We start from the raw sequence: 24670 nt of genomic DNA, 5'->3' as shown, positions 1-24670 counted from the left end.
AACCAGGATCTCATCCTGTACTCGCACACAAAGTTATACTGTTAATACACATGAATAAGAACAGTAATAACCAGGGGCTCTTGGGTGTCTCAGTTGGTTAAGTGTCCGACCCTTGACTTCTGCTCAAGTCATGATCTCATGGTTCATGAGTTTGTGGGTTCAAGCCCTGCATCGAGCTCCGTGGCTGACAACGTGGAGCCTGCTTGGAATTCTCTCGCCCCCTTCCTCTCCCTCTGCCCCTCCCCTGCTTGCATTCTCTCAAAACAAATAAATAAATGAATGAATGAATGAATGAACAAACATTAAAAAAAAAGAGTAATAATCAAAACCATGTGAAGTTGTAATCAAATATGACATAGTGAGCAGAGTGTTTATATCCACTCTCTCCTGAAACTTGACTATCAGAGAATAAAATACATAGGGTTTATTGATAGGATGTGCTGAAATGGCATTTTCCCTCTGTGGTTTTCCTCCCAATATTCCATAACTACAGTCTAATCATAAGAGAAACATCCCAAGGGACACCCAACAAAACCCCTGACCAATCCTCTTCAAAACCGTCCAGGTCATCAAAAACACGGAAAGTCTGAGAAACTGTCATAGGCAAAAGGACCCTAAGGAGGCGTCATGGTACCTAAATGTACTACAGAATCCTGGGACAGAGAAAGAACATTAGGTAAAAACAAAGGAAATCTGAATAAGCTATGGAATACACTTAATAATAATGAGTCGACATTGGTTCATTAATTGCCGCAAAATACCATACTAATGTGAGACGTTAATAACAGGGGAACCGTGCAGGGCATACAGGAACACGACACTATCTTCTCAATTTCTCTGTAAATCTAAAACTGTTGTAAGAAATAAAAGTATTTTTTAAAAAGTGTGACTGCAAGGGCACCTGGGTGGCTCAGTCGGTTGAGCCTCTGACTTTGGCTCAGGTCATGATCTTGCGGTTCATGAGTTCAAGCCCCACATCGGGCTCTATGCTGACAGCTCAGAGCCTGGAGCCTGCTTCAGATTCTGTGTCTCCCTCTCCCTCTGCTCCTCCCCTGCCCGCGCTCTGTCTCTCTCTCAAAAATAAACAAACATTAAAAAAAAATTGTTTTTTAAGTGTGACTGCAAACCATAAATGTTTTCAGACATGGAAGGCTTCAGAATTTGTCTCCCAAGTACTCTTTTTCTCAAGAGATACACTCTGGCAAAACAGAGAATTCAACTAAGAAAGAAGTACAGGATGCACACAAAACAAGAGACCTAATACAAGAAAGAAGCAAAGACCATTCCCAGGATGATGGCAAAGGTAAGTCCCAGACATCTGTGTACCCGACCTCAAGAGCAAGCAGCTCATAACAAAGCAGAAGTATTTGGAGGCGGGAGCAATTACTAAATACAGGCTACTAATCAAGTTAAAAAAAAAAAACGAAAAAACAAAGTAATTATTAATTCTAGGGAAAATAAGAGAAAGGAAATGTAATCACTGAACACTGCAGCCTGGCTCTCAACAATATTTACACAGACAGTAAGAAATACTGAATACTGATCTAACTGTCAATGATAATACATCTCATTTCAAATCTAAAACACCATTCACCAGAAATCATACCATTATTTACTACTGTTTTCTACTAAAAGAGAAAATAAAATGCGGCCAATTAAACTATGATACCACGGCGTAAAGATGTATACCAATTCTTCAAGTTGTTAAAACGTAAAAGAACAGCATCTTAGAATCGAGTTAACGTATTAATCACACTGAAAAGACAGAGAGGGGGCGCTTGGGTGGCTCAGTCGGTTAACCGTCTGACTTCAGCTCAGGTCATGATCTCATGGTTCGTGAGTTCAAAGCTCCATGTCAGGCTCTGTGTTAACAGCTCAGAGCCTGGAGCCTGCTTCACATTCTGTGTCTCCCTCTCTCTCTGCCCCTCCCCTGCTAGCACTCTGTCTCTCTGTCTCTCTGTCTCTCTCTCAAAAATAAATAAACTTAAAAACAAAAAAGAAAAAGAAAGGAGAGAAGTGTTTGTATTGGGAGCAAATGGTGTAAGAAGGCTAAACTGTGGCTTTCCTTGCACAGAAGTCGATATGTAATGTCTGAAACTGATGAGGAAAAAAAGAGAAAGAGAAATAGAAGTTGGTTACATAGAAACATGGAGAAAAATGCTACGAGACACCACTAGAAGAGCTGAGAGTGATGACTTCTAAGGTAGGGGACACCTAGGAAGGGAGAGGTGGGGAAGACCACCGTTTTCCCTTAACATCTGAATATTTAAACCATTTACATGGGGGCACCTGGGTGGCTCAGTCGGGTTAAGCATCCGACTTCAGCTCAGGTCACGATCTCATGGTTTGTGGGTTTGAGCCCTACATTGGGCTCTGTGCTGACAGCTCAGAGCCTGGAGCCTGCTTCAGATTCTATGTCTCCCTCTCTCTCTGCCCCTCCCCCCCATGCTCTGTCTCTCTCTCAGAAATAAAATTTTTTTAAAAAATGTACATGTATTATCTTCATGAAAATAAGTATTTAAAAAATCAAAGTAATAACAATCTAATGCTCTCAGGGAGAAAACTGCAACAGCCGAAATGCTTTTAGATTTCTTTATGTACCATGACAAAGAATATTAAGAAAAATCTAAGAAAAAAAAAAAATACACAACCCGAAACCTAATGCAGTTTCAATATTGTACAAATCCAAATTTTAAGTGACATTATAGCAAAATGAAAAAATTCAATCAAACCTATTCTAAATCTGGTTCATTTTACCCATCTAGCCACATAGATGCTTATTTAAGATAGCTCAAAAGGTGACTCGATAGAGACAAAAAGCATGGGGGAAACACCACAGTTCTGAACGCTCTGACTTCCTGCTTCAAGATAAGACCTAACAGACTCAATCGGGAGAATCTATATTTGCAGCCACAGCAAAGTTATGTCAAACAAAAATAAACTTGGAAAAAGTCATAATAGTCTGTAAGAGTATAACATCTAAAATAACTTTTAGCCAACCCTGTCTTAAGTTTCCATTTTTTGTCACTTACATCTTGAAACATTTTGTTTTCTTGTTTCAGTCTTGCTTCCTTATCATCTGAGAGTTTGTAAGCATTCTCAAATGCTTCTTCTAAATCCTGCAGTCGAGATTTTAGTCGAATGATGGTATTGTCTTTTTCTTTGTTACTTGTTCTCATTTCCTCAATCCGTTCCTGCAAAATTTTGGAAGCACTACTGGCTGCATTGAAGCGTTCTCTAAAATCACTCTACAAAATAAAAACAAGGATAATAAATTGTTTTTAATTAAAAAAAATAGATGTTTCAGTAGCAGCTAATAAATTGTGGGCATTAAACTCTGAAAGAAAAGTAATAAAATAAAACCTACAAATTGGAATTAACAAGTTTAATATTTTGTTATGTCCTGGGATGGAGACTGAAAAGGATCACTCTACTAAAGTAACAGCTTCAGGGGTACCTAGCTGGTTCAGTCAGTGGAGCATGTGACTCTTGCTCACAGGGTTTTAAGTTCAAGCCCCACACTGGGTGTTGAGATTACTCAAAAATAAAATCTTTAGGGGTGCCTGGGTGGTTCAGTTGGTTAAGCATCCGACTTCAGCTCTAGTCATGATTTCATGGTTTGTGACTTCGAGCCCCACGTTGGGCTCTATGCTGACAGCTCAGAACCTGGAGCCTGCTTTGGATTCTGTGTCTCCCTCTCTCTCTGCCCCTCCCTGCTTACGCTGTCTCTCTCTCTCCCTCTCTGTCTCTCTCAAAAATAAACATTTAAAAAAATAATTAATTAAAAAATTCAAAGATAAAAGGGAACCTAGGTGGCTCAGTCAGTTGAGCATCCGACTGCTGGTTTCAGCTCAAGTCATGATCTTATGGTTGATGGGTTCAAGCCCTATATCTGGTTCTGTACTAGCAGCTTAAAGCCTGCTTGGGATTCTCTCTCTCTCTCTCTCTCTGCCCCTCCCCTGCTTGTGCTATCTTTGTCTGTCTCAAAATAAATAAATAAAACTTAAAAATTTTTCTAAAAAAAATCAATCAATAAGAGCTTCATGAGATTGTCATGAAGTACAGACAGAAAACCATTTCTGGCATTGAACTGCTGGACCCACCTGTAGGTCACTTTAATGAAAAAAATAACCATGGCTATTAGGGAAATGATTCTGAAAGGGCAGCTGGAGTCTGTTGCCCCACATTAATATTTAGGGAGAATCAAGCATTTCTTACCCTATTCTCTTACTATGAAAATAAAAGAGAAAATTCAAAATGCATCTGCTATATTAATATTCATTCAACAATCGTTTCTTGAATATCCACTAGGTGCCAGGCACTAGGGTGCAAAAAATGTAAGATTAGCAAGAAAGACAAGTCCCTGACTTTGAGAAGTTTACAGTTTAGGAGAAAGACAACTAAAAAAATATATATCAAAGAAAGACAAAGAAACAGTGCACAGAACATAAGTGGCATTTTCCATCAAAATGTTACTAACAAGGTTACACATAGAAGAATAAAATTTGGTAACGCATGAAAAAATATTTTAAAATATTAAAATATTAAGCATCTGACCTCGGCTCAGGTCATGATCTTGCCGTTCCCAAGTTCAAGCCCCGCATAGGGCTCTGTGCTGACAGCTCAGAGCCTGGAGCCTGTTTTAGATTCTGTCTCCCATTCTCTCTCTGCCCCTTTCCTGTTCACATCTGTCTCTCTCTCTCTCTCTCTCAAAAATAAACATTAAAAAAATTTTTTTTTAATTTTAAGTTCATGCATTCCTAGTTATACATCAAGAAAATTTAAAACCTAACTCCACATAAAATGTTGTATACAAATATTCATAGCACTGTCATTCATAACAGCCAAAAAAATCAAAACAACCCAAACATCTATCACCTAATGAATAAATACAGAATATTATTCAACCATAAAAAATAATGAAATACTGATTCATGCTACAACATGGATAACCCTTGAAAATAATCATGCTAAGTGGAAGAAGTCTGACACAAACGGTCATATATATAAGATTCCATTTATACCAATGTCCAGAATGGGCAAATCCAAAGAACAGAAAGTAGGGTAGTGCTCGCTCAGGGCTGGGAACAAGGGGGTTTGGAGTTAGGAGGGAAAGGCTAATGGTTAAGGGTTTCAGGGTTTCTTTTTATTTATTTATTTATTTTTTTACATGTTCATTTATTTATTTTTGAGAGAGAGAGAGAGAGAAGGAGAGAGCGGGGAGGGGCAGAGAGCGGGAGAATACCAAGCAGGCTCCACACTGCCAGCACCACAACCTGATGTGGAGCTCAATCTCACGAACCTCAAGATCATGACCTGAGCCAAAATAAAGAATCAGACACTCAACTGACTGAGATACCCAGGTGCCTCTGGGGTTTCTCTTTGAGAGAAAATATTCTAAAATTGACCGTAGTGATGCTTGCACAAGTTTGCAAATATACTAAAGACCACAGAATTCTATACTTTCAGACAGTGAGTTTTATGATACGCAAATTATATCTCAATAAAAAAAATAAAAAATTTAAAGGGTAAAAGTTTATCCTATCCTATGAAGCCAGCAGCATTCAAAATATAAACTTACTTAATAAGACAACCTAAGAAGATTAAAAACACATAGCCAATATTTTCATAAAACTATTAATTTGTCTCTAAAGTTCAGTTAATAAAAAGGCTTAAATTCTTAACGTTGAGCCACTAAACAACAGAAGAATACTTACAACTTCTATTTCCAGCAAGTTATTCTTATTTTCAAGTGTTCTCACACGACTAGTTGCTTCATTTAGAGCACTATCTAATTGGCCACATCTAAAAACCATAAATTGGAAAGAAAAAATTAGAAGATAAAATCCTTTCCCTTAGAAGTATTCTGTAAATCTGATTTGCCCATATATAAAACAAATTCTCCATTTATTGAACACAGAGGATGCCATTTTAATAAAATACATCCCAATAAACCTGATATCATCTTCCAGAGAAAATTACAATATGAAAAGATCCCTAATAGATAAGTGAAAAAGGCAAAATATGAAAGACATCTGTATACCTATGTTCACAGCAATGTGCACACTAGCCAAAAAGGGAAGCTAGCCAAGTGTCCGTGAGGGCTGAATGGATGAGCAAAATGTGGTCTATCCATGCAGTGGAATATGATTCAGCCTCAAAAAGGATGACCGTCCAAAGCCTGCTACGACATGGATGAACCTTGAAGGGCATTATGCTCAGCGAAATAAGCCAGACCCAAAAGTATGCTTCCACTTATACGTGGCACCCAAACTCATCTGAGGTGTTAATTTCATAGACAGAAAGTAGGATGGTGGGTGCTCGAGGGTGGGGGTGGTGGGAGTGCAGACTTGTTGTTTAATGGGTCCAGGGGGTCGGGTCTGCAAGATGAAAAAGTTCTGGAGATGGATGGTGGTGACGGTTGCCCAACAATGTGAATGTACTTCATGCCAGTGAAATGATCGCTTAAAAATGGTGAACATGGTAAAAAAAAAAAAAGGTTAAGATGGCAAATTTTGTTATTTATATTTTACATTAAAAATAAATTTTAAATTAAAAAATATAAGATATAAAAGAATGCATTAAACAGCTTGATCTTTGTTATGAAAGAAAACCTATATATAAATATGTGTATTGTGATTTGTAGGATATAAAACTTAAGTCTGGAAACCTAGAGGCTGGGTAGGGAGACTTTTCTTATTATATCCCCCTGTAGTTTTCCAAATGAGCATGAATGTATTCTTCTTAGAATTAAAGACCTTCTTCATAAAGTTAATCATCACAGAACCTTAAAATAACAGAATACACGGAAGAATTCGGTTATCATTTTGACTCCGTGTTCATGAATCGGGAGCACAAGCCAATATCTATTTGGCACTGATTATATGCCAAGTCCACGTTAAGCACTTACATTCATCCTCACAATCCTATGAGTTAGGACTATTATCATCAGCATTTTACAGATAAGAAAACAATATGAAGCTTAATTCCTCCTGGGTTGTAAGCCATCAAACCGGGATTCTAAACCCGGCAGTCCGGCTCTAGAGTTCACGCTCCTCACCACTGCGCATCGATGCCACGTAGCAATGAAATACTGATAAAACCGTTCTAGAAAGAAAGAGCACTAAATAGTCAAGTGTAGGTACGTTAACTGTATTTCTCTGTTTTAGTTCCCACACTGACTCCGGCATGAGGCCGTGTCACATAATCTGATATCGCAGCTGGCTCCGAGAGAAGTGTCCATGGCCCCATCGGCAGCTCCAGGGGGATTCTCCCAATTGCAATTTTAAGTCTGAAAAACCCTGACGTGTACGCCGACAACTTAAACTTGGTTTTCGTCTTTGGCGAATCATTTCTCCAGTCCTGGCTGACTGCAACTACTGCCACTCATTTGCACACTGTCCTTGTGCCCACCCCAGCGCCCTGACTGCTGCCGCCACCATTAGGACACAGCCACTTAGTCAAATCCTGACTTCCAATCTGTCCTACCTACACTGCCTCACCGCTCCATGGCTCTAGCAGCTTCTAGACAGAAAAGTGCGTTAATCAGCTATCACTTCCTAGGTGTCTTTTCTGGTGGCCTATCTTTAACCCAACAAGGTCTACGAGCTTCTTTCATACTCGTTTTCCGCAGGAAGGACCTACAGTCATCTTTGACTTTTTTTTTTTTTTCATCTTTGACTTCTTAAAAACAAACAACAAGAACCAACTTCCCCTAGCCTGACATCTACTCTTTTCCTTTTATCCTAGAAAACCTATTTCTGGCTCTTTTCAAATTACTGCTCTCTACCATGGCACCCCCAGTTCCACCCCCAACCCCACCTCCAGCCCCACTCCCAGCAGCAAAACCGAAGCTGTAGTAACACTCAGGTAGTTAACAGCATGTTAACTACCACAGCAACCACAAACTAATATAAAGGCTAGTTTTCCTACAATTCTCCAAGCTAAACTACTAACTGGACCAGAAGATTTCAGTTCCCTCATCTTTTTTTCAAGGGGCTTTGTCTTTTCTTGCCTTAAAAAAGAATACTTTAGGGGCGCCTGGGTGGCTCAGTCAGTTAAGCGTCCAACTTCGGCTCAGGTCATGATCTCATGGTTCATGAGTTCAGGCCCCGCGTCAGGCTCTGTGCTGACAGCTCAGAGCCTGGAGCCCGCCTCGGATTCTGTGTCTCCCTCTCTCTCTCTTCCCTGCCCTGCTCACGCTTTCTCTCTCAAAAATAAATAAACATTAACAAATTTAAAACAACAAGAGCAAAAAAAAAAGAATACTTTGCTGCTATACTGACCTGAGTCTTTTTTTTTTTAATGTTTATTTATTTATTTTTGAGAGAGAGAGAGAGAGAGAGAGAGCAAACAGGGATGGGGCAGAGAGAGAGAGAGAGAGAAGGAAAGAGAGAATTTCAAGCAGTCTCTGCACTGTCAGCGCAGAGTCCAACGTGGGGCTCAATCTCACAAACTGTGAGATCATGACCTGAGCTAAAATCAAGAGTTGGACACTTGGAGCGCCTGGTCAGCTCAGTTAAGTGCACTGACAGCACAGAGCTTGCGTGGGATTCTGTCTCCCTCTCTCTCTTCTCCTCCCCTGCTCCTTCTCTCTCTCTCAAAATAAATTAAAAAAAAATTTTTTTTTAATTTTTTTTAACGTTTATTTATTTCTGAGACAGAGAGAGACACAGCATGAGCAGGGGAGGGGCAGAGAGAGAGCGAGACACAGAATCTGAAGCAGGCTCCAGGCTCTGAGCTGTCAGCACAGCGCCCAAGCGGGGCTCGAACTCACAAACCATGAGATCATGACCTGAGCCGAAGTCGGTCGCTCAACCGACTGAGCCACCCAGGCGCCCCAAATTAAAAAAATTTTTTAAAGGTGGCTCAGTTGGTTAAGCGTCTGGTCATGATCTCACGGTTTGGGAGTCCAAGCTCTGCATCGGGCTCTCTGCTCAGAGCCCACTTTGGGTCCTCTGTTCCCCTCTCTCTCTGCCCCTCTGCTCTACTCCCCTCTCTCTCAAAAACAAATAAACATTTAAAAAACAAAAAAAAGAATCAGACACTTAACAGACTGAGCCACCCAGGTTCCCCCCCCCCCCCCCGGCTTTCAATCTGTTTAAATGCCATTTAAATGTAAAGTATGTTCCAAGTATGCTGTTATTAATATTAGTGAAGGCATCAAATTTGTTACTGATTCTCTCCCTAAAACAGGTATCCGGGGACCTTAACATAACTGCCCCTGTGTTTCCATGTTGGTTACTTGTTTGTACAGGATAATTGCTTACACAGGTTCAGGAGTGTCTGGATTTCAGTTCCATGTCTCTGAGTTTCAAAGCAGGTTGAGAACTGCTAGAGGACGTTAGAGACTTCTGAGAAAATCTGTACACAATACTAATCCACTCATAAATGACGTTCCTTTACATACAGGGTATCTGCTCAACTGTTCCAGTATCCTGTCCGTGTGAAACAAATGTTCTCACGTCAGCTATTAGTGTGCTACACGAGGTTGGTTTCGATCTGTGAAAATAATTCCTTAGGCAAACAGGTCTCTGTTAAAAATTTCAAATCTAAAGCACATCTTTGCAAAATGTTTTATCACAATTAAATATACTTAGGAAAAAATAACATTTCCAAGTTGGAGAAACACTAACTTCAGAGTTGAATTATAAGCTTTACCTGTCTACAAGAATTTGATTGGTTTTCTTCCAATCTTCAACTGCAGAAATCTCCTTTGCCTCCAGTTTCTGTTTCAAACTATTTATTTCTGACTCATAATAAGCTCGAAGATCGGCTACGTGTCGAGCGTGCTTCTCCTTCAGGTTCTGCCGAATCCTGTTGGTGAGGGCAAAACGACTTGTTAGGAAAGCATTTCCTCACTCTACCCCACAAGAGAAACTACGAATACAATCTTTCTCAAAAGCAAAACTACAGCCTTCTTCCTCTGCACACTCACACAACACGTAACAGATCAATACACAAGTTAACAACTAATTAAGTAAAAAAACCAAAGACGCGGATATTTAGATGCCCTACTTTAAAAGTGCCGCGTCTCTTTTTTTAAGATTTTATACATTAGTGAAGGTCAATAAAAATCATTTTCATAATTCAAGCAGACATCAAAGAAGAGCTATTAACATTACAAGCCACGCGCTGAAACACATACTTTGACAGTATTACAGGATCTTCCAGAGGAGTCAGCGAAATGCATTCTGGAACACTGCTGGCTGTCCCTGGAAGCTGGGACTGACTGGCTGAGGCTGAAGTTACCACGGCCGCGTTTTCTTCATCTACAGTGTTGACCGAGATGTCATTACTAGCAGTAGTAGCCACCGAAGGAAACGTGGAACTACTCCTACTTTCGTTTGGGAAGCCGTGATTCTTCCAAGAGTCCACTGGTGAAGCTTTTGTGTTTGAAGGATATTTGGGGAATCCAGATGACTGAGAAGCGATATTACTTGCTTGTGAAAATGAGTCTATGTCAGAGTGACTAGACATACTGGGGTCTAGAACAGAGTCTGGTGAAAAGGACATTCTGTCATCAAGGGCATTCAAAAAGCCTTGCGGCTGAATTCCTGAAATCTGATTTGGCTTCATGTGTAACGTTGGATCCAGAGTCAGTACCTAGAAATTAAGACAGACAACAGTAAGATTTTGCCCTCCGCACTCAGTGTTTGTTTTCAAGGGAGTAGGCTTTAGATCTCCTACGGAAAATAAAGCTTGAGATAAAAGTTAAGAGCCATGAAGCATCTTTCGTTTTCATTCAGCAGGGTGTTGCCAACTTTACCTCTGGTGGATGATTTGGGTTGGAAGCAGAAGTGAGATTCCTCTCAGGTAACTGCTTGTTTTCCCTTTGTTTTTTATGATAAATATCCTTCAGTGATGGTAGCTTCATCTCATTACTAGTATTAGACTTAAAGATATGAAACAAAATTATTTAAGTGGTATTATCAATGATGAAAAAAATTCACTGACACAAGATCAGCACCACAAAAAGATTTCTGAAAGAATTTAAATGAACTGAGACTCTGGACTGTCAGACTTATAAAACAAGTTTAGATGTCATTACCCGTTAATTATGAGTCTCCCTCAGAATGAAAAAAAAATGATATCCCCTAATAATAAATATTAAGGTGATAATCTGAACCTAAGTTATTTAATAGCCTCAGAATACTTCCAAAGAATAAAAAACCTTGGTAGTCCCCCGTACTCAAGATAAAAACCAAGTTTTGAGGTATGAAAAGACTTCATGATGAAAAGAGTGAAGCAGGATTAAGAAGACTTTTGGCTAGATTAACATCATGTGACTCAGGGAGACAGGTATACAGAGATGAAATTCCTTATCTGTGTAGTTATTTTCCTATTTTTTTAAGAGTTCACAGACCAAGAAAAAGTGTTAAGAAAGAAGTTACCCAATGGAAACAAGCCCCTTTTTAAATTAATAAGAAGATACGACCCTAATTCCTACAGCTTGAAATCAGGGCTTTGTCACACTGGAAATGTTGCAAAGAGGTCTAAAGCTCCAAATTTAAAACCTCAGCCTCAAATTATTTCAAAGTGGGACCTACTGTAGGGCATGCTGGGGTATCATTTAACTTGGGTCTCAAATCTAAACTGTTTTAAATGAGATTATAGATTCAGCAAGAGATATATTGAAAGTACTCAAAGAATATATTCACATATAGCTTTAAATATGTGTCCCATTTCCAGACCCTACACAGGCTGCAGATTACCATGCATTAACATGTTTTAACAAACCCTGTAACTAGCTTGTGAATAGGACAATCGAACTTTTTACGTGTGCATTAAAAACATTAATTTTCTGAATGTGAGCCCTTAAAATTTACCACAATTTCTATAATTGGAATTTTACTTTTAATTGAAATTTTTTTTAATGTTTACTTATCTTTGAGAGAGAGACAGAGAGAGAGAGAGAGAGAGAGAGAGAGAGAGACCGAGCAGGAGAGGGGCAGAGAGAGAGGGAGACACAGAATCCAAAGCAGGCTCCAGGCTCCAAGCCGTCAGCACAGAGCCCCAATGCAGGGCTCGAACTTATGAACTGGGAGATCATGACCTGAGCCAAAGCCGGACGGCCAACTGACTGAGCCACCCAGGAGCCCCTGGAATTTTACTTTTTATACACCAACATACTAAAAGACCCTTTCAAGCTGAAAGTTTGTAACAAGCAGAGCACTCAGGAAATGGCCTCGAGCCTGAGGAATCCCTGCCTGGTGATGCCCCAAACCTGGTGGAGCACCCCCAGGCAGAGCTGCTGGAATTACTCTATTTAGAGGTCGTGGTAGCATAACGAACCATTCTTCACCATTTTCCACTTCTATGATCACTATATTTTAACATCTCAGAAGTGAGGATGCCTCTTGTAATTAACAGCTTCTTAACATTGCTTTTGGTCAAGTAGCAATTGTGATATAATTGTCATTGTCTGCTCATAAGCACACATAGAAGACATCCAAATTGGCCGAACAGGTGTCAGCAGTTTGGAAAAAAATCCTAGAGCCTACACCAGAAGCCCTGAGAACCAGTATTTAAGGGACAGTGAATTAACAGATGGTTAGCAGCATTCCCCATCTGGGTGTCAAAAGTAGGCCAGATCTACAGAACTACTAGGCCAGGTAAAAACTCAGCACCAAGGCCTCTCATCTTTGCCAATCCCCAAAGCTCTTGATGGCTCAAGGAAAACAGTATGTGGAAAAACACAGAAACGAACACTGAGTTGAAAAGACAGCATAAACCTCTGTAGGTGAAGAGGTTTTAACAAATTTATTTCACTTATATCGTCCTTTTTAAGTATGTATAAGAGTTATATGACAAAAATCAAGGTTCAGTTACAAGATCTTTCATTAAGAATAAAATATAAATTCTAAGTGGTAAGAAAGCACTGATATACACTGCTTTTTATTTTTGTTAGAATAATTTTTTAAGTTTGTTTACTTATTTTTGAAAGAGAGAGGGGGAGAGCGAGCAAGCGGGCAAGGGAAGGATAGAGGGAGAGGGAGAGGGAGAGACAGAGAGAGAGAGAGAGAGAGAGAGAGAGAGAGAGAGAATATTCCAAGCAGGCTCTGAGCTGTGAGCACAGAGCCCAAAGTGGGGCTCCAGCTCACGAACAACAAGATCACGACCCAAGCCAAAACCAAGAGTCGGAGGCCCAACAAACTGAGCTACCCAGGCGCCCCTAGAATAATTTTGTTAGACTATGAAATAGGAAGTTTCAAAATTGACAGTATCTTAGAATCACCAAAATACAGTATTCACTCACTGATGGTGCTGATCACGTCACACACAGGGAGCTCTGTAAGCACAAAGCCCACCGAGGCTTCCAGCCCCTCACAATCTCACTCCCCAGCCTTCCTTTCCCTGCATTTATCTGTCTCTCTCTTTTGCTCCCTTCCTGAAGGATGGGATGCTGGTTTGTACCCCTCTTTGGGACTCTGCTGTCTACACATACGCTGTATCCCCACTGCCCCTACCGATGCCTATTACTCATGCTTATACTCTCCTGGTTACCTTCGTTGTAATCACTCCTTTTCCCCAACCTTTCTCATCACCTGAATGTACACATGCTGGGTAGTTTGATTTCACTGTGCTGAAGTAAAGAAAATATTTACATTTCGTGCTCAAAGAAAATGACGACAGCAAATTAAAATGCTCAGCATTATTGGTACAAATGGATTAGCAGGAGGGCGGAATAAGACAGAGAATCAAAACCAGGTGTAGGAACAGTGGAAGCTGTTATCTGCAGACCTACTACGCTTAGCACAGTAGGCACAAAATCATCTCATTTAATTTTACAACACATTAGCTGGGCATTTTAAATTCCATTTTTAAGTAACCTTCCGATGATCACATAGGCAATGAATGAGAGATTACATTTGAAAGCAAGTACAATTTAAAGCCCATGCTTCTTTTGGGGCGCCTGGGTGGCTCGGTTGGTTAGTGTCCGACTTCGGCTCAGGTCAAGATCTCGTGGCTTGTGAGTTCGAGTACCGCGTTGGACTCTGTGCTGACAGCTCGGAGCCTGGAGCCTGCTTCGGATTCTGTGTCCCTCTTTTGCTCTTTCCCTCCCCTGCTGACGCTCTGTCTCTCCCTCTCTCAAGGATAAATAAAACATTAAACGAATAATTGGAAAAATACAACGTTTATAATGAAACGGAGCTCTGAACTATAATTGTGTGACACAAACACATACACACAATGTGTTTTTAAATCACCTGGCCTGGTGACCTATCTCCAGAGGACGGTGCAAATGCCTTCTCTAAAGTCTCAGGCAAAGAGTGATACATGTCCTTCTCCTCCAGCTTCCAGTAAGTCAGGCCTGTTGTGCACAAATACAGAGAAGAGAAGACTGAGAAAAGAGAAAAGTGCTTTCTAGAATAACTTACTTCTACCTACAGAAAATTAAATACGAGAAGTAACTAGTTTTTGGCTATCTGGATACAGAAAATTGAATTTTAATGGAACAAGAATCTCTTAAATGCCTTCCCATGGAAGAGTTCTAATTTGATGATCGAAATATTTAAAAATGAAATATATTATTAAAAGTCAAGATGTGGGGTGCCTGCTGGCTTAGTTGGAGAAGGGTGCAACTCTTGATCTCGGGGTCGTGAGTTCAAACCCCATGCTGGGTGTAGAGACTATTTTTAAAAATGTTTTTAAAGTCAAGATAAATTACTACAATCTAAAATGTATTTCTTAAAAAAGAAAAAATTCTTCATGAATAGCACAGACTTAGATAGAAACAATATAAAGAATTCAATGGTTCAGGGGCACCTGGGTGGCTGAGTCGGTTAAGAGTCTAACTCTTGATCTCTGCTCAGGTCATGATCTCCTGATTCGTGAGCTCAAGCCCCACGTTGGGCTCTGCACTGGCAGCACAGAGCCAGCTTGGGATTCTGTCTCCCTCTCTCTCTGCCCATCCCCCACTTGTGCACACGCTCACGTGCTCTCTCAAAATAAACAAACTTTAAAAATTAATAACAATAATAATTCAGTGGTTCAAATACATACTGAGTGTTTACCGTGCCAGGCTGGGGAGCAGAAAATGTGAGAAATGAACAGTAAATAAATCACAACGTATACACAGGAGGTTAGAAGGCAGTAAACACCAAATGGTAAGACTTAAAAATCGGGTAAAAGGGAATATATGTAGCGTGTGTGGAGGGGTGCTCAGGGTTGGCTCGCTGCAAGGTACCAAGATAATGTTAGCCATTTTAGCCACATATGAGGGAGATCCCCTATATAACGGGTGGAGAGAACATTTCAAATATAGGAAGCAGCAAAGCAAAAGCCCTAAAATGAGAACCTATCTGGCACATTTAAGCAAAGAGCCTCTCTGCTGAAGCAGAGAAAGGGAGCAGCAGAAAATGAGGTCAAACAGAACAAGGCTAGATCTTGCTGAGCCTACGGGCACCTATACGACTCTGGCTGTTACTCTGAGGGAAAGAGCATAGAAGGGTTTTGAGCAGAGGAGTCACATGATCTGACCCATCTTAGAGAAGGACTGTTTAGGCTACTGTGTGGAGAACGGATGGAAGGGTGCAAGGGTGAGGGCATGGATGCTGGGCAGGAAGTTGCAGGAACTCAGGTGACAGGTGATGGGGACTCTATTAGGGTGACAGCATGACAGTTGAATTCTGGCAATTTTCATCAGGCAAAGCTAATTTATCCTGACAAACTGGATGTGGGATTGTGGGAGGTAGGGTAGGGAATCAGTAAACTAGAATAGGCTTACCATGGAGAGTAAAGAATGACTCATAAAGGGTTTGAATGTCTTAATTCATTCTGGAACATCTGAAAAATGCTGAGATGGCTTTTGCAGCTGTTTGAAACAACTGCAAAAATATTTTTCCCATCTATCTGTACAGAATCTGTAACACTAATGCAAGTAAGGAAGTTATAGTTAACAGAGGCACAACAGAACACATTTACAGAAAGCACGCTAATACACTGGATAGAATTAACATCCCGCGAGAAATGCAGACAAGTTGTTATCAAAACAAAACGAAACAAAACAAAACAACAGGTCTCATACCTGTTCCTGAATTAGACATCCAAGAATTTGGACTCTCATCTGGTTTATTGAGGTAAAAAGCATGAGGGTGCTTAGCAGCAGTGAAATTAGGCTGCAATGCAAGAAAGAAAACCATTAGTCGATGGATAAAAATCATTAGGCACAAACTACTGACCCAAGGAAAGAGAGCCAGGTATCAAACCAAGGCACAGAGAAAGCCTCAGAGGGTTCAGGAAGAACTACGAAAGTCCAGTTTTCCCTGTGATTACGAGAATACAAAATGATAGGAATTAACCGTGAAGGATTTTCTTTTCCTGTGTGTTTACACGAGTTTATTTTGGTTCTGCGGAGCTGGAAGAACACTGGGAGCTGGTGTTACTTAATGAGTTCAGAATGAAAACATATTTATAGGGCCGCCTGGGTGGCTCAGTTGGTTAAGTGTCCGACTTCAGCTCAGGTCATGATCTCACACTCCGTGAGTTCGAGCCCCACATTGGGCTCTGTGTTGACAGCTCAGAGCCTGGAGCCTACTTCAGATTCTGTGTCTCTGCCCCTCCCCTGCTCATGCTCTGTCTCTCTCTGTCTCAAAAATAAATAAAGACGTTAAAAAAAAAAAAAAAGAAAGAAAGAAAAGAAAACTACTGTACCCACCGAGGTATATACCAAAGACCCAAAGTTTATCAGCGGTGAGAAAGTCTCCAAAAGACTAGTCTGTCTGTTCGTTTTTTTGGTTTTTGCTAGCCTCCCCAAGACTGAGTTTTACTTAATGTAAAAACAGAAGAGAAACTAGCATATATGAAAACATTTTTTCTGCCAACCTATTCCAATGGAAAAAGCAACTTTCACCCCGACTCTAAATACTCTTATGCGCTCACACCAAAGATGTATCATCCCAATGGCACGCGAGTTCAAAAGAACAGACCCACAGATATGGTACTACAGGGCGCCTGCAGGTGAGGCCAGTGGTCCCTGGAGCCTTATCACCCTCACTTCCCTCCTGAACACAAATCTGAATAGGTTCTGGAACGGTGATCTTGAGAACCCTAAATATCACAGGCTGAAGAAAACTTATGGCAAGAAAAGAGAATAGTGCTTTATAAAGGTTGAAGGACTGTCTTCTTAGGACTTCTATTTAATCTTTTTCACAGGATGATAGAAAGACCATGTTTACAGCAATCAAGACCAGGGGCGCCTGGGTGGCTCAGTCCATTAAGCATCTGACTTTTAATTTTGGCTCAGGTCATGATCTCACAGTTCATGAGTTCAAGTTCTGCGTCTAGCTCTACACTCAGCACAGAAAATGCTTGGGATTCTCTCTCTCTGCCCCTCCCCTGCCAGTGCACGTACTCTCTCTCTCTCTAAAAAAATAAACATTAAAAACAGTGGCCAATTTCTAAAGGTATCAAGTTTGCAGAGAGACGTGATTTTGCAATTTCAATTCAGTATCATAGAATAAACAACATTACTCTATGACGATTTAAGCCAAAAGGACTTCAAAGATGTTTAAAACCTACTCAATATCTACACCTCTTTAACGAAAGCAGCTGCTAGATTAGTAAAAGGGCCACACAGAATTGAAACATTTAACCTCTTACAATTTGGATTATAAATTCAGTACTACTTCTTACAACCTAATAGTAATATAAATTATGTGAGAGTTTTTAAAATTTGTAATGCTTATTTATTTTTGAGAGAGAGACAGACAGACAGAGCACAAGTAGGGGTTGGGGCAGAGGGAGAGGGAGACACAGAATCCGAAGCAGGCTCCAGGCTCTGAGCTGTCAGCACAGAGCCCAACGTGGGGCTCGAACTCATGAACCATGAGATCATGAGCTGAGCCAAGTCAGACGCTCAAAGGACTGAGCCACCCAGGCGCCCCTATTTGAGAGTTTAAAAAAAAAGTTAAATGGATTATTCTCTGGCTAAATGTAAACAGTTGCAGCACAAAGAGAATTAGGACCTTTACAAAACGGTTTTCATTTTCTATTGTACTTTATTCCTCATTATTTTTGATTTCCAGACTACTAAAAAACCAATACCCAGAGCAAATCATTGTTTCCAATCCTCTGGGACACCCAGAGAAAGACAGGTCAATGGAACAAATTAACAATACAAAAGAAAGGGCAAAAAACTTATGTTGACGAGCACGTAGTAAACTCCACCATAATTAGCAATAAAGTGACTCATCACCTACTTTCTCAACTGGTGATTTCTTGGCTTGCTCATTTCCTTGCATAGATTTTGCACACCCCTCCTCTGTAAGTGCTCTCTTTGGTTGGTTCTGCTTCAGCTTTTGTGCCCATGATGTTACAGACTTACTATTCAGAAAGAGAAAACAAAATTATTCTCTTTAGATGCTGTCCTTTGCACATAAAACTAAACACTAATAAATATTGTGTCCGTGGGAAATGCTTTGAGTTCTTTTTCTAACTGCAGAGAAAGAATGGATTTTTATCCATTCACCTACATTTCTTTGTACAATTTCTTATTACCAAAGGCAAATTGAACACAAAGACTAATGGTGATTAATAAAGGATTTAACCTGTAGCCATGGAATAGAACAAAACCACCACAGTGGCCTGTTCACATACTCAATGTAGCTCTACAGCAAAAGCTTATTTGTTTACAAGGACTAGTGACTGTACTTACAGGTATACAAATCTGTGCTGCTATAGCTAAACACTTATTTTAGAGAACAAATTTTAGAGATATAAAACTCAACATTTAGGGTAAATGACAAATTTTAAATGATTGTTTGCTTTACAAACATTCAGCCACACTTATCATCAAACTTAGAAAATTTCCTCTTCTATATAAAAAGCGTAAAACTGAGTATGCTTGTGTATAATTTTTGGTTGCAAATTACATGCACATGTATACATTTAGACTCTAAAAGGAGCTTGATTTACTAGATTCTAAATGTAATAAACAAGTAAACCTCCCTTCAAATGTTGGAGAAATTCTACTTACCTATTCGTTTTGCCACTGTATACTTCTGAAACCTTATTTTCACCAAGAAAATTGTGTTCAAATTCACCAGGAAAAATGGAAATATCTTCTTTTAAAGATGCACAAAACTCTTCAGTGGTATGTATACGAAAATTCTTGTTTTTTACACCCTCTGCAAGTGACTCCATCTGCCCCAAAGATGCTCCAAACTGTCCCTCAGAAACCTCTGTGTGCTCCATGAACTCCCGAGGGTCCTTAGATTTGTAGGCATTTAATTCGGAGACACAAAAGGTACCATACCCACTGCTCACTGAGCTACTGTCCACATTGCAGTCTGGTTGTGATGTGGATGTTTCTTGCTGCATTTCGGGTTCTTCAGACTTAGGATAACTGATAATAGGTTCATTTCTCTCACTGTTTTCAGAAAAAAAACCCATTTGACTTCCTGAAGATAACTGTTTACTTAAAGAAGTATCATAGGAAGCCCAGGAAGCATTACTGGTCTGTAACTTGACTAAATTTTTTATCTCCTCCTGTATACGCTGAAAACAAAGTTACAGATTTGGTAAGTATACTAAACATTGCATTTTTTATAAATACTATGAAAATATTGCTTAAAAATACGAGCTATTACTCTAAAGACGGTATGTTTCTAGTTCATCAACAAAACTGACATAAAGTATTAACGGGTTCTTCTTGCAAATCTTACAGTATAAAAAAGAATCAATACAAATAACAACTTACTTGAATTTGGTTGTGGAACTGCTCCTGCTGAGCGGCTATTTGCTCTTGGCATTGTTTTTCCACCAAACTGAATAGTTGTAACCACCTGGTCTATTAAGTTATAAAATATTTTAGTTAAAAATAATTTTCAACGTAATATTTCACAGAAAAATTCCTCCAGTGGGAAAGGACCTTTTTAAAATGTATTTTAATTTAAATTTATAAGCTGAATTAAGTAGTTATAAAACTGTATTTAATGTAAAAATACAGGCACAGGCTTGGTCACCCCTTTCATATGTAATCTGTAGTTTGGGTAAATTTGAAGGTCTGGGTAAATCTTATTTTTCAAATGGCATGTCATCTGCTATCGTTTCTGATTCATCAACAACTGGCAGTCATACGTCGTATTTGTCTTAAGTTCTCTTCCTTTCTTTGTAACAGCTAGTGATTTTCTTAAACAATGACTTGTACCTAGGAAAAAGAATCCCACGTCTTAAAACAAGAGATAGTTTGATATTATGGAAATTTAACCCCTAATTTACATGGGATTTAAGTGGAAAAAAAAAAACAAAACTTTTTCAAGTCAGGTGCTGAAGTGTTTTACAGCGCCACAGCTGAAAAAGGAATTTAAAAAATCAGTCTGAAAACCTGTGGAACTGGCCTAGGACTCCCTTCATTCTGAGGTTCTGATCCATGCTGACTCAAGAGTATAGTAAGTGTTCTTATAATCAGACTACAAAACAAGCCAGAAAAGGGTTCGGGGAGATCTCCAGAAGCTAAATTCAGTCTCAAGCCTGGTTTACAGTAAGAGACTCTACACAATAATATGCAGTATCGGTAAGTAGCTACCGTGAAAAGAGCCTCCCTGTTTAAAACCATTCACCACCTTTACGCTCCTGTACTCCTCACAGGCCCCGGAGTGACCCGGCCCATGCACACCTCCCAACTTCATCTCATCCCTATCTATTCCGTGCTCAAAGCACACCGGCCACACTGGCCTCTACCTTTTCCCTGAACATGCCAAAAAGGTCTTCCACCTTGAAAGCTTTGTCTTCACTGTACCCGCTACCTGGAAAGCTCTCTCTCCAGCTCTTATGGCTTCCTTCTTCTCCCCCCCGCCCCTTGCAATTTCAGCTTCTCAAAGACAGTTTTCCCAAACCATCCTGCAGTTGCTCTCTTTCTCAATGTCATCCTGTTTTTGCCTGCAGAGCATTTACCACAATTAAGAGGGCATCTCGTTTATTCACTTTGTTAACCTGTTTGCCTCCAGCACCTAGGACACAATACCAAGGAAAGAGTGTCTAAATGAGGGTATAAAAATGTGAATTTCAGGGGCACCTGGCTGGCTCAGGCGGTAAAGCCTGCAACTCTTGAGCTCAGGGACAAGGGTTTGAGCCTTACAGTGGCTGTGGTTTACTCAAAAAAAAAAAAAAAAAAAAAAAAAAAAAGGTCAAGTTCAAGATGAATTTTTTTTCTTGGTATTACAGACTACACAATTCAGAGGTCCTTCAGATTAATACTGAAAACCGTTTCTATAATTATAATAGAGCAGAATTAAGTTGAAGACTATATAACTGTATTAAAACAAAGGAAGCAAAAAACCCCAGGATTGAAATAAAACAGTGCTGGGGCGCCTGGCAGGCTCAGTCGGTTAAACGTCCAACTTCAACTCAGGTCATGATCTCACGGTCCGAGACTTCAAGCCCTGAATCGGGCTCCACGCTGACAGCTCAGAGCCCGGAACCTGCTTCGGATTCTGGGTCTCCCTCTCTCTCTGCCCCTCCCCTGCTCGTGCTCTGTCTCTATCAAAAATAAACATTTTTAAAAACAAATAAATAAAACAGTGCTGGTCGCCTGAGTGGCTCAGTCAGTTAAGCATCCAGCTCTTGATTTCTGCTCAGGTCCATGCTCTCACGGTCGTGAGATCGAGCCCCACGCTGAGCCCCATTTTGGGCTCCACACTGGGTGGGTGCTCTCTTTTTGTCTCTCAAAAAATAAAAATAAAAAAAATAAAAATAAAAAGAAAGAAAATAGAATAGTGCTAATAGAAAGTATTAATTCTAAATCAACTAACTTGATAAGGATAAGGTAGGCTACATCAAATTCAGTTCCTTATCTTCTCAACTTACCTATAATATGAAATACCTTAATCAAAACAAAAAATAAATCAGGGAACAGTTTTCTTACTAAGTTATACTAACTTAAGCACTACTTTAGGGGTTATTTTAATCTGACAAAGTTACTAGTCACAAAAAACTAAATTACAATAATGACGGAATTACATAACAACAACAAAAAAATAACCAAAAAAAATGGCCTTATATTTATGTGACACGCAACGTTAACCACATCCTTATTATCATTTTCTTATTTAGGATACAAATGAATAGAGCTTGCTCTGGATATAAATTGGTAGAGAAGATTTTGTTCTCCCTAGTCAGATTTTATAAATAATATTTCAATTTTCAATAAGCATATTTAAGAACATTATAAACGCAGCAAATAACATTTTTCACATAATTATTAAGAACTATTATTCATTTCTAACCAACATTATTTATATGATCTACATTGTACATACTGTTGGAGGACTTAGGCATCTAATTAAAGCTTTCCCCTGTACAGTTTTTGATGCTATTAGCCTGAATGGGGTTTCTATCGTATGCCTAGTAAATATTCCATTGGCTTTGACATCCTAGGCCTGACTCCCTGCTCTCCACTAACAACCTGTATGGTCCTCAACAAGTATATCTCATTTATGCTCTTTACTAATTTATAAATTGGGGGGGGGGGGGGGCAGTATAAAATCGGAAGAGGAACACCTCCCAGGTGGCTGGGAGGATAAATTTTAAATTCCAATATGATGGATGTGAAAACAGTGATCTCAAGGGGGGGAACTAGATTTTGAAAATCTGTGAGGTCATGGATGTCACAAAGCTAGGGAGAGCACTACCAGCACTTTGTGGGCAGTCCAAGGATGCAAATCACAGGATGGTCCCCGACAACGAAAAACTGTCCTGTGTCCACTTTATATTATAAAAATAACATATATTTTGCACAGCTTTCAAATCACCAAGTTGTCCAGGAATCCAACTACAAAGACGTTATGTTTGCTTCAGAACTTGATCAGAAATTGGTCACCGTTTCAGAAAATCATGTCACCAAATGCAGTTCTGGATTGTCAATACAGAAGAGCTGTATCGGTCCATGTCTGTAGCCACTGTCTTCGCAATGAGTCTACGTATAAACACCAGGCTATGCTTCACTAGGTCTTGTAATGTGGATGTGCCTGAGCACGTGTATACTGAAATACCTGTTATCATGCTATAAGTAACTGTCATTCCTCCTTTATATCACAGTTAAGAGGATGATTGTTTTTAAAGTGGGTACAGGCAGGATATATCTGCGAACTTCATTTCAGGACAATATAAGTTGATGTTATTTTTGAAATTGTAAAATTTATTTGTAAATTAGTAATTTAATTGTAATATTACAAATTGAGGGCTTTGGGTCTAATAAGGTTGAGTGCCACTGACAAAAAAAGTGTCTAGTATATTGCTTGGCAAATCGACACACAATAAACAGTACACATAATAACAACAATCATTGTACAACCATTACTCTTAAATATGTAATCAGTAGCACTAAATAGTTAAAATGCTAAAATAATGAATTAAGACAAATTAGCTAATAATGTGTTTTAAAAATTTACCATCACAGAAATATTAGCAATAGCAAGTCTTTAAGAATATATTGAAGTATTTCTATGTAAATGCGTTAAAAAATTATTTCCCATGAATCAAAATACATAACCTTCTCAAGTTTAAGCAGTGATAAACTTAAGAATTCCAGGAAAGATGGGGGCCCCTGGGTGGCTCAGTCGGTTAAGTATCGGCCTCCGGCTCAGGTCACGATCTCAAGGCTTGTGACTTCGAGTCCTGCATGGTGCTTTCTGCCATTAGCGCGGAGCCTGCTTCAAATCCTCTGTCTCTCTCTCTCTCTCTGCCCCTCCCCAACTCTCTCAAAAATAAAATAACAAACATTAAAAAAAAAAAAAAAAAAAGAATTCCAGGAAAGAGGTTTTAGAAAGAAATTCTAAAGAAATCAGATCTCCAGAGCTCTGAGCTCTGTGGAAGGTTTATATTTTAATAACACTACAAGTGGTAGAAATCAGACAAATGTTACAATTCCAGAAGAAGGTGAAAACATGAAATTCAGGGGAAATAGTCAGGAATAAGGCTTGCACGATCCTTACCCCTCCCATTCTTCCTACAATACTACACTAAAACATCATATTTTGGTTTTGTTTGCCACAAAACACACTAATAAATTGGAGAAATTTTACTGAAATGACCAGGAGATTTCATATTCTGTCAAAGAACTATCTTAAGAAACTATTCACTGAATAATCAATTACATGTCTACATTACAAAAATTAGTTATTATTAAACATAATAAAAATAATAATATTATATCACAGGTGAAGAAGAAAGGGTGTAAAGAAACAGGCTCAAATGTTAAGGTGTTAGTGGCTAGTCGATATGCTGGCTTATAAAAACCTGTATCTTAGATTCACAAATACTGATTCAAAGATGCTGATTTCGAAGTATTAAAAGCAACAATTTCTAGCTAAACATGAATTTGCCAGAAAAGCAATGCCTTATTTTTTTAAAAGCATACTAATTCAGGTTCATAAGCTAATGAGTAAGTATATTAGGGGAAATATTTCACAAAGGATTTCACTTTTAATTGCATCATTTTACCGGTCTCTTGCATTATCACAGACTGATTATTACATGGAAAAAACATAAAAACTGTAAACACTTAAAACTCAGTTTTCTTAAAGTTTGCATTAATACTCAGTCATTCTTTCTTTCTTTTTTTTTTTTTAATGTTTATTTATTTTTGAAAGAGAGAAAGGGAGGCAGAGGATCCGAAGCGGGCTCTGTACTGAGACCGACGTTGGACCTTAACCGACTTAGCCACCCA

General features: G+C 39.3%; 1 protein-coding gene across 8 annotated transcripts in view; it reads right to left on the bottom strand.

The window, feature by feature from the left end:
* The window catches only part of MPHOSPH9 (M-phase phosphoprotein 9), a 58678-nt gene that overhangs the window by 27774 nt on the left and 6234 nt on the right, over positions 1-24670 (bottom strand). For 7 of the 8 annotated variants that reach the window (XR_013551397.2, XM_078435893.2, XM_078435896.2 and 4 more), the window contains 10 exons: positions 19703-19792; positions 18980-19500; positions 18204-18327; positions 16031-16121; positions 14211-14314; positions 10769-10894; positions 10148-10605; positions 9661-9816; positions 5718-5805; positions 3033-3248 (listed from right to left, as the gene is read on the bottom strand). Coding sequence is in view for 7 of the 8 variants with exons in the window: in XM_078435893.2 (XP_078292019.1) it covers positions 3033-3248; positions 5718-5805; positions 9661-9816; positions 10148-10605; positions 10769-10894; positions 14211-14314; positions 16031-16121; positions 18204-18327; positions 18980-19500; positions 19703-19792 (1974 nt within the window). In the remaining variant the exon portion in view is untranslated. The remainder of the gene's footprint in view (positions 1-3032; positions 3249-5717; positions 5806-9660; positions 9817-10147; positions 10606-10768; positions 10895-14210; positions 14315-16030; positions 16122-18203; positions 18328-18979; positions 19501-19702; positions 19793-24670) is intronic. The other variant, XM_078435897.2, reaches the window with a different exon arrangement.

The sequence above is a fragment of the Panthera onca genome, chromosome D3 (genome assembly GCF_046562875.1).
Source record: "Panthera onca isolate mPanOnc1 chromosome D3, mPanOnc1 haplotype 2, whole genome shotgun sequence".
NCBI lineage: Eukaryota > Metazoa > Chordata > Mammalia > Carnivora > Felidae > Panthera > Panthera onca.
Note: the sequence above shows the minus strand (reverse complement) of the source record. Positions and strands in the feature narration are given on the sequence as shown.